Source organism: Zingiber officinale, chromosome 4B, assembly GCF_018446385.1.
Source record: "Zingiber officinale cultivar Zhangliang chromosome 4B, Zo_v1.1, whole genome shotgun sequence".
Lineage (NCBI taxonomy): Eukaryota > Viridiplantae > Streptophyta > Magnoliopsida > Zingiberales > Zingiberaceae > Zingiber > Zingiber officinale.
Window position 1 is genome coordinate 127,629,425 of NC_055993.1, and position 10,470 is coordinate 127,639,894.

At 36.1% G+C, this 10,470-nt stretch overlaps 1 protein-coding gene across 2 annotated transcripts; it reads left to right on the forward strand.

Moving 5' to 3' along the window:
* The first annotated feature begins 1,585 nt into the window (after positions 1 to 1,585).
* Positions 1,586 to 10,230, forward strand: LOC121976593. Of its 2 annotated transcripts, none has more exons than XM_042528820.1 (7): positions 1,586 to 2,082; positions 2,168 to 2,236; positions 4,687 to 4,810; positions 5,024 to 5,077; positions 5,498 to 5,601; positions 8,085 to 8,123; positions 9,944 to 10,230. In XM_042528820.1, the coding sequence occupies exons 3-7, from the start codon at positions 4,735 to 4,737 to the stop codon at positions 10,082 to 10,084; spliced, it is 414 nt and encodes a 137-aa protein (XP_042384754.1). In that variant the 5' UTR covers positions 1,586 to 2,082; positions 2,168 to 2,236; positions 4,687 to 4,734; the 3' UTR covers positions 10,085 to 10,230. The 2 variants fall into 2 exon arrangements, with proteins under 2 accessions (XP_042384754.1, XP_042384755.1); XM_042528821.1 differs by having other exon boundaries at positions 2,173 to 2,236.
* The last annotated feature ends 240 nt before the right edge of the window (positions 10,231 to 10,470 follow it).

Here is a 10,470-nt window from a genome sequence, read left to right on the forward strand (position 1 = left end):
TTCCCTCCGATCATGAGATTATGATCCCACTACTAGAGCACCGACCACACGTGCCACCAACATGATACATCACCTTCTTTTTTAGCTAGTTGCCAGTGGTCATAGATTTCCCTTTCATCCCTTTCTTTAGGAGTTGTCCCACTACTTCCAAATCTCTTTGTCTCAACTAGTCCCCAACTTATACTGTTTGATTTGCAACGCAATCATCCTTTTTCAGTTATATCAAATTCCACTTGATCCTACCACCTTCCACTACTCTTTTTTACCTCCGGCAAACAGAGCTCGAGGTCTTTTATTTTGCGGCTAGGTTCCAGTGTACCTTCCTGGGTGAGTGCTCTTTTTCACACAAGGGATAAAAGGGTCTCTTCCTTTTTATCAAGTCACCCCAACCATATACATGGGCAACGTCTTGGTTGGGTGATTTGCCTGCTTCACCACCACTGGGCGATTACAAGTTAGAATCAGTGTATTCTGAGATGATCAAGATTCTATCCTGGTTGAAGTTTAGCACCAGCCTGTTAGTGGTGAATGAGGCCTTACTATACCGGGTTGGACTAAGCCCAATTGCAACGGGGCTAGACGACCCTCTAGTAAGGTGTTTTTTTAACTAACTTTTCCTTTTTCATTAACTTTTTTGTCATTGCAGAACGAGTCATGTATAACTCGTCCATAAGCAAAAAGTTGAAGTGGGATCTAGTTTCTATAGAAGATGTATTCGCCTCAGAAGGTGTTGCTGAGGGATCTTCAAAATTGTCTACCTCTCATCCTTTTATGGCAAGTGACTTCTATAACCGTCAAAGTTTCAGTTGTTGTAGTCAAATCCTTGAAAACTTCTATCAAGATTCCTGGATTTCAGAATGATAAATCTATAGTACACTATAGCAACTACAATTTCATAGTTTTAACCATTTGAATATTATTGAATAAGACAAGTATATGTTATAATAGTTATGCAATAATAATCACTATAATGTGAATATTAGGTGAATATCATAAATTTACATCGAAGTAATTATGATCTCATAACTACTATAATGTGAATATAATAAATTCTTATTATAGTAATTATAAAATTGTAACGGCTAAATGTGAATATTGTTCAATAAGATAAGTTTGTAATGAAATAGTTATGAAACTATAATCATTATAATATGGATATCAGATAAATATGTAAATTTATATTTCACCAGTTATAATTTTATACTTATAATGAATATTATAATAATTATAAAATCGTAAGTACGGTAAGATCATTGATATAGTTATTCATGATTATCGGGTATATTAGGATGATATCTAATGAATAATGTCTAATCATGTAATCTTTTAATATTTTTTTTCTCCAATGTTTTTGCAGCCTACGGCAGCTGCGGATATAGCTCGTAGACGCTCCAATCATTTTCGAGAGTAAGAAGTGTTCGCTGTGAGTCTGTGACTGTGAGCCTTCTTTTATGTGTTTTCTCTTTTAATTATTAAGAAAAAAAATTGTAACCTCTGTTCTGTCTATGGATCCAACCCGAAAAACCGAAAACCCGATAACCCGATAAGAACAGTGATCAGTTGCTAAACCCGTTTAAGATTGTAACCGTACCCTTAAACAGGGGAAAAGAAGAGAGGAGAAAAACGAATAGTTCTTCCGTTCGTCTTCCACCGGACGATCGTAACCTCCCTCGTCGCTCGACTGCGTCGCCGCGAAAGCCGGCCGCCCTTCCCTTGCCGCGATCCGAGGCGCCTTCGTCTGTTCCGAGAGATCTGGGAAGTAAGCGCTTGCTTCCTCTAGCATTTAACCGCGACGAGGCCTACTTCGCGAGATAAGGTCGCTGCGATTTCGTCCCCTCCGCGTCACTCAGAAGGCCGAGATCCCTCCCCCCTGGGTTTTGGGATCTGTAGAAGAGTCCCTTTACGCGATTTCCAGCTCGCCGTGTTATTCATCTCGGTGGCTTCCCTTGACCGCGCTAGCCGTGGGCCACGCCTCCTCTCGCGATGACCGGCAGAGCAAGCTGAGTATATATTGTAGCCTTTGAAAAGCGGCTGCAGCGTGTCGAATCCCCTTTATCCTCTTCGTTTGTGATCAATATCTTGGTAAGCCCGCAAGGAAATGGGATCAAATGTGATTTTTGTCTTCACCATTTTAGTTTTCTAAACTCTTGTGTTTTGTTTGAATCAGGGCAGCCGCGGTAGGAGGAGGATATTGACTTTAAGATAGGTTTCGGTGCCAACAATCCTCCAGCTCGAGGTAGGATCCTCCCTGTTGCTTAAAGTATTTTACAATGAGTTAGGGTTGCCAACCAAAAGTTTAGCCAATGAGGAGGATTCATCAAGAGGTTGACCATTTTCCATTGGGTTGTATTGTGTTTTCAGTTTCTGTCATCGATATGGTTTGGTGAGATCATAGCCCTAGTTAGGAGCTGCATATGAAACTATGTTGTGTTGCCAATTTCAAGCATGCAATCTAATGAGGATGCAGATTGTATATTGCATTACTTTTAAGTCCTATGGTGAAAATATTCCTAATATGGATATATTCAAAATTATCTTTCTTCACCTCGTACCCATCGTAGAGACTAAAACTTTTACCAGGGAAGTTTTGCATTGTTATTCGAAAGAGATCAAGGGTTACTTGTACGCCTTTTTTTAGGCATGGGGATGAAGTGGTCCTAAAACCTAGATCTTGGACTTGAGTTAGGCTTGAAGTGAGTTGTGTGGTGGATTGAGTTGTTGTGTTAATATTTATGCCATCATGAATGCTGGTGCAGCCTTTGTTATTTAATGTTGGTTGAGTGATAGGTGCTAAGTACGTGAGTTGGTTTTAATGATCTTTATGATTGGGATCATCATTAGGACTCAACTCTAACAATACAATGTAGGGTGTTCTTGGTGTGGAATTGTGATGTGTGTCATCGATATGCAACCACACTCAAATATGTTGTGTGTTGCACTTGTCACAAAGATTTGGAAGTTAAAGAGGTGAGTCTTAAATTAAGTCTCAAAGTGAGATGATTTTACACTTTGTGATTGACCTACCCTACGTAGTGAGTCAATACAATCCACTTTGGGATCATGACATCAGGCCAAACTTTAATCTAGTGATAGAATCTTTGGTTATCAAGTGGAATGTAATATTCTTTAGCGTGATCATGATCTCACACTTTTTAATAGTATTTATGGTGTTAGATGATAGACATCAATCACTTGAATAAATAAGGTGATGTCAAGAGTTGTTAGACACTGGGTTGAGTTCGAGGTATGAGGTGTTTAGCAATATTTTGTGTTGAGGGTAATTTGAGCATCCTATGGCTAATTTGGTAGAGATGTTAGGTCCTGTGTTGATTAAATCTTTGTGAGAATGTGATGGATAGACTTCGGTTGAAATCCTAACTTGGTAGAAACTCTTTTTTGACCTTTTTAGCTCCTGTGTTGTTTGTTACTTGTCTTGGATTCCTTATGCATTCTTGTGCAGTGCACCACTTTGTCAAGTTTAAAGATTCCAAAATTAGAAATTTGGACAGTTGATGCATTCTTCCTTTCAGGTTTATTATGATTGCATGGATAAAGTCTGGTCCTTATGTTTTGATACAAATATAATACCGTAACTCAGTTAAAGTGTGCTAGTAACTATTTTTTTATATTATTATCAGAAATACGTGCACTAACATAAGTATCTGTTGCATGGTTTGATAGCATACCTATCACATGATATTAGTTAGGGCATGCCTAGGAACTTCATATTCAGATATTGGGACACAAACAAGTATATGTTACTTGGGTTCTGTCATACATGGTGGATCACATGATGTTTTGTGGTGATTCATGATTGTTGGGTATTGTTGGTTCTTGACTAGGGAGCACAAAGTTTTAAAATTCCATCCTAAGAGTAGCGATTCCTTAAGCCGAGGGAGATATTTGGGCCTGACGGCTAAAGCACCCCTTGGGATGAGAGAGACATTCTGGCCTAACAGCTGTATCGGCCCCCATAGGCGGTGAGAGATATTTCAGCCTAATAGTCAAACCCCTTTTAGTAAAGAGAGATATTCCAGCCTAACAGCCTAAGTGACCTTCTTGGCCTCAAAAATGGGTGGCAAATCCTTTCGATTGGATAAGAGTCTCCCCACCTTCAAGTAAACATAGAGATTCATGACAAAGTTAGGAACTCATGTAGAGACAGATAAATTTGAAAGATAGTGAAAAATACATTCAACTTATTTATTTTATTTTTCTATCATTATTTGTTTTCTTATGGGAGACTCGGTTCTTACCTTGTACTCATCCTGAAGTTAGTATGAAGTGAGTTGTTAGACATACTATTGCTACTCTTGCTATGAGGCATCACTGCTACCAACATTGAAATCTTGCATGATATGCCTGTTTTTTTTTTCCAAGCAATTTTTTTATGCATTTTTTAATTTATGAGAAATAATTTAGTGGATTTTTTATAGTTTTTATTTGATTGTTCTCAGGACTGATGTTGTGACATTGCTTTTATTATGTTTGTGTGATAATAATGTCTTTTTGTTGATAATCCTGTGGGAGGACATGTGGTGTGCATTGTCTTGTTTCTCTGCAATATAATTCAATAGTCGGCACATACACATATATGCCGATTAAATTATCCACAACCAAGAAAAACTTGCTCGGTGCATGATATCAGTTTTGTTTCTCTCATCTTCGCATCTTCCCATTTCAAAGGTGGGGATCAAGAATTTGCTAGCTTGGGGAGAAGTCAGCAGTGGCAACATGTTCCCTAAGGATTGGACTCCACCTTGTGGCAACTTCTGCACCAAGAAATACTCTAATTTTGTTCAGATTCCATGTTAGTATCTATCATCTTTCTGCGTTCATGTTCTCCAGATTTTAGATGATATCTGCCAAATATAAGCTTGATGTTTTACTGTTTCTTGGAATTAGGTGTGAATAATTTCTCATTCACTATTTGAATGCAAATAGTCAAGATCTTCTTGCTGATGTCTTGTTCTCCATTTGGAAGAATCCAGTGGACATCTGAAATGATTATTGCTTAACGCAGGGAGAATCTTTTGCAAGAAGGGGTGTGATTCTGATGGAGAGACCTGGGAAGAATGTAAGCATGCCCATTTCTTCACTTCTTTTTCTTGATCTTATTGATATATGTTACTGGAGATTAGGTCAGTGAGAAATCACTTTATCTACTTGATGAATTAACTGGTAATAGCAGTTTCACTTTTAAACTTGTCCTAGTGATAATAATCTTTGTCAAGCTATTTCCCATTGCCCTGCCCTGTCTCTGTGCTTGTGAATTAGATCTTGTTTAGTGTTGAATTGCATGATGGAAATGTATGCTTCGCATCTAGGAATGTGAAACACACTGTAAGTTGCAACTTGCTCTTCTTGGGATTGAAATCCAAAGGGCAATCATTTCAAGCAACTTAATTTTGGGAAGCACTATTCAGTTGTTAATTCAAAAATCTACCATTTCCATATTTCTTAACCTGAAAGATCATTTGTTTCTGTGGATTTTCAGGTAAGGATGAGTGCAATGAGATATGCTATAAGGACCCTGTTTTGAAGGACCATGAATGGAGCTATTATATTGACAGATCTCCAGGGCATGATAATTACTCTATGGTATGTATCCAAGATTCCCTTCTCTAGATATGCCCATAGTTAATTCATGATAATTTATGGAACGTGGAGATAACATAACTTGCTGTGACTTTTTTGGGTATGCTCAATATGTCACTTGCATTTTCACTGTACTGCTTAAGCTTTGTTCTTTGTCAGTCATGATAATCTAAGATCATTTTGCTTTAAGTAGTCATACTTGGACCTACATTTATGGAAAAATAGTTAAAATAATGACTTTAACAACGGTTCTACTGTTGTGCATTGTTAGCATTCTATTTAGAGTTGAAGCTTGTTGCTATCATTTAATTGACCCCCATGTTTTCATGCTGTCTAAACCAGAAAAAGTGATCAGTTGAGAAGGGAGAAAATATGGTGAGTTTAGACCAGTGAAATGGAATTCTGCTTGTTTGTCTATAATCAAAAGAGAAACTGAAAATAAAACATTAAAAACAAAGAACATGGACAGAGAACGCAGTGAGTGTTATTACTGAACAAACAGAAATGAATGGAATAAAAGATGATAGAGGACAAAGTGTACTACAGGACCTATGTTACTGGATCCTTGTTTCATGATAAAAACAAAACTCATGGTTTCAGCAAGGCATTGAAGACAAAAAAAAAAGTTTAAGATCTGTGTATTGTCTAACAATAATTTTGCTTATTTTAGGATTTAGGGTTTCAGATCTTAAACGTAGTAAGATCATTGTTTAAAAGTTGGTCTGAATTTTATACTTGGACTTTCACTTTCACACATTGCTCATCTGAAAGTTAATTAGAGCTCTTTGAACAAGAGATGATCAATAAAAAGTATGTAATTATGTTATTTTGACCAGTATTGGGTAAAAAAATTGGGAAGCTCAACCAAAGACCCTAGTCTTTGTCCAGTCAAAGTTAGACCGAAGTGAAACTAACGATATAATGATGTCAGTAAACTAAAATTAAAATATTAGTATAATTACTTTACCTTAATCTATAACCAGCATTCTAACATCGGGGACAAACTTGAATGTTGGAGGATTGCAGCATAATTTGCAAGTTTTGGTTGTCTTTGGTGACAGATAACTGCAAGTCAGTTTTAGGCAAATGAAAAAATGTAAATTCAAATGCAAATAATGCTGGTACCACCGTACCAGTCACTAACTCGCAATGTCAAATTGTATAATAGCTTCTTGTAACCAAATCATTTGAATGACTGCAAGTGTAAGTTCACCTTTTTGTTTATCACTCTTTTATTTTTCTATAAAAAAATATTTTTTTCTATTTATGAAGAAATGGAGTATCATTCAGAAATGTTGAAATTGAATGATATTTCTCCATGTCTATATACTTCTAAAATGTTATTAGGCAAGCTGCTATCTGGTTTTTTGAATTGTAAGTCTACTTGTGGCTTCTACAGCATTGATCACTGGTGTCCGCAGACATTCATTTGCCAGCAAATTGCCTATTAAATGTGAAATGTAGGACTAACTGAATTGAGACTATTATCTAGCGAATACCACTCATCTCAAATCAGAACCCTTTTTTCTTGGGCGTCATTCAAGTATCAAGAAATTCTAAAATTTGATTATCCAATTCCTGCATAGTAAGAGTTGTTACATTGTCAAAATCTCCCCATACTTTTACAAACTCTAGATTATTTACACCCATATAGTTTACAAAACCCTAGCCAGGGTAAAAATTTACAATAACTATACTCTTGTTTGGCGGAGTATGTCCTCACTAGGGTGTAAATCTAGGAGGTGCATTCTGGCTATACTGAAACTTTGGAGTCATTGTGCAGAAAAAGTGAACTTTGGAAGGCACATTTTGACTTTGTTGAAGTACACTAGCATTTTGTAGAAAAGGGTAAAATCTGAATGATATAGTCAAATTCATACAATAGTTTAACATCTGTGCCTTCCCAGGTATTTACAAGCTTATATTTGAACCATTTGTTTCCAACTTTCTGTTTCCTGTGCATTGCATAATTGTAATGATGAATGAGCAAAAGGAGAAGAAAATTAATTAGTTATCATATTGAAACTGCATGGAAAAAGGTATTATAACATTCAACATTAAGGCACCGAGCTAAAATAATAATAGAATGAACCTAGTTAAAGATATCCAACCTGAGAACAATCTGATAGTGCCATTTAAAATTAAATAGCTAGGGAAAATTCATTGACCTACCATTTTTATTTTCCAAAACAGGAAATAGGTGGATATGTTGGGTCAAATTGCTTCAGAATACCACGTGGATAGTGATATAATAATTTCAAAAAACTTACATAATGTTTCATTCTGTGAAAAGCTGGTATTTATTGTGTATTTGTATATCTTATATTTCCAGATTGTGTAAATGGACAGTGGATCTTGTATGTAGTTGCATAGATTCTTTTGTATCCAAATATTGGCTTTCATTATATCTGCTTTATTTTTTTCTTCCCATATCACATATTCTTGCATCTTCAGTGAAATTGTGATGCGTTTTCGTATTCATGCAGGAATGCTTCCGTGCCTGCATTTCTGGCTGTGGTTTCAAGGTATGTTTTTGAAAATCTTAATTACCTGGAATATCTTCCAGAAACACTTTGTGTTCTAAAAGTACTAAGAAGTTGAAACTTTTTTACTTAAGTTAAACTGATGGACGAAGGGATCCCTTAACCCCTTTAGGTTCAAAGAACTGACTATCAAAATATAATAGTTCATGTCTCCTTTAGTTTAGGAATAGTTAAGTATTCAACTTTGAGGGGTAGATGGTCCATGCCTAGTCCAGACACTACACTAGCCATTTTGGCTCACTTTTTTCTGTCATGCTTGGCTTGGTCTGGAGAAGGCGTATGCCTTGCCCTGCACTCAACATATGGGCCTTGATAATTTAAATTAAAAAGGGGGAAAATCTAAAAATTTGAAAAATTTAAAATACAAAGATTATAATGTTCTTTTATAAAATTATAAAAATTAAAATTGATGGTTTTATTAAATACTATTTAAAATATCCAATATTTATAATATTATTAATAAAAAATCAGGCCCTGATGCTTGGGTTGACTTGGTCCTGCACTGCAACCTTAGTGCTTCGTCTAGACCTGCTTGGTGTGTTAGGCCTCACTCCACGATCAATGTCAACTTGGCTCGTGCTGTACATGGCTCAATTTACACCTCTAGTTCAAGTAAATCTTCTGAAACAATTAAATGTATTACATAATATGCAGTTATGTGTGTATATAAATTTAAGAAAATCTTTGACTTTAATTTGGGAACCCTAATCCGATAGGTCCTAGTACGATTTGAAAAAAAGGTTACCTTATTGAGGTAACTAAATTTATGGATGGAGATACCTAGTGCTTTCAACTTCAGTGCTTGTTAGTGTTATTGCCACTTGGTCACAGAATGATGTTTGAATATGAATCAGATACATGGACGGTGGTGATGTGGTATTAAGTAAACAAACATACATTCATACATGGAGACAAAATTTATTTATTTTTTCTTGAGCATATTTAATGTTGTACGTTATTCTGTGATCCAACTTCCCCATTGCAATCACATTGATATTTCTAATTACAATCAATCATTCAGAGGCAAGTTAGCGAACAATCAGACTACTACAACCATGAATCCTAGCTGTTTTTTATCCATCTCTGGCTTTACACTTCCCTTTCCCTATTGTGTAATTTTCAGAAAAATAAATATGCAAGCCTCCTCACAATAATTCATGAAATAATGAAATCCTCTTTTGAACCCTGGAGGAAGGTAAATTTTATCATATTGCAACAAAACAATTTGGACTCTAGTTATTAACTTTCCTTATGAAATTTTCTTATGCTGCATTTCGAATTGGCCCATTGGATACTCAGACTCAAACACAATTCTTTTTGTTCATAAATAAGATTATGCCAAAATTTGGATACATGTTCCCCAAGGATTTCACCCAAAAGATGTACATAATGATGAAGCTTCATATGGAATTTTATGCCTTTCTCTCTCCCTTGTGGACTTTCAATCCAAGTAAGCAAACTTAAAAGGTATTAATTTTTTCTTTGTAATGGATATTTAATGATAACCTTTCTTAAAGGAGATTGTTTTAACTCTTAATCACTTGGAGTGCAGAGTTCAGCTAGTTTCTACATGTGTCATCATGAAATTGGATGATTGACATTTTGAGTATCACCATTTATAAATAGCACATGTAGGGAAGCTAACAGATTCAAGAGTATCTAATGAGATATTTCTGCGACTAAGTTGTTTTTGTTTGAACCTTTAAGTTTTAACTCCTGCCTCTGTGGCATTATTTTATGTTATTCAATTTTGCTTTGTATATTTGCCATTCCTTTGTAGCTGATTCGATATTGTTTGACAGTTTAATGTTCTACAAGAGATGGTCAACCAAATTCAACCGAACAGGCCACCAAAGCCGCAAACTGAAGTTAAACCTAAACCTATCCCGCAACATTCTGAACCTACTACAGCCTCGGACGAGCTGCCTTGTTCGTCTGCGTGAGCAAACACTGACCGCCTATTGTTTCAGAAGAAGTCATATACTTTAGGCATCCTCCCCTAACACACACTCCAGCCTTTTGTTTTTTTTTTTTAATGGTGCAATGCATTGTGCAACTCAATTTTCGCCTTCAAGCTTTACAGATAGAAGATGCTCTTTCACTTCACTGTTAACCTATCGCAAATCTCAGAACACAGACACAAACTGATTGGTCTGGTTGTGGTCATTCTTGGAAACTGCCCTTGTTATACTTGGTGACTATTCGATTCCAGTTACAAGTGAAACATCGTGATCAATAGAAAGGAAACAGAGTGGTCACTATTTGAACTACTTTGGCTGTGACTTGTGAGTGCCTTGTTGTTGTTGCTAGATGCCATCTCTTGCAAAAT

Bases quoted from the DNA above. Each gene is read 5' to 3' on its own strand.
- LOC121976593 (XM_042528820.1), top strand. From the start codon at position 4,735: ATGTTCCCTAAGGATTGGACTCCACCTTGTGGCAACTTCTGCACCAAG. The intron at 4,811-5,023 runs GTTAGTATCTAT...TGCTTAACGCAG, and splicing joins TAATTTTGTTCAGATTCCAT to GGAGAATCTTTTGCAAGAAG. The intron at 8,124-9,943 runs GTATGTTTTTGA...ATTGTTTGACAG, and splicing joins TTTCTGGCTGTGGTTTCAAG to TTTAATGTTCTACAAGAGAT.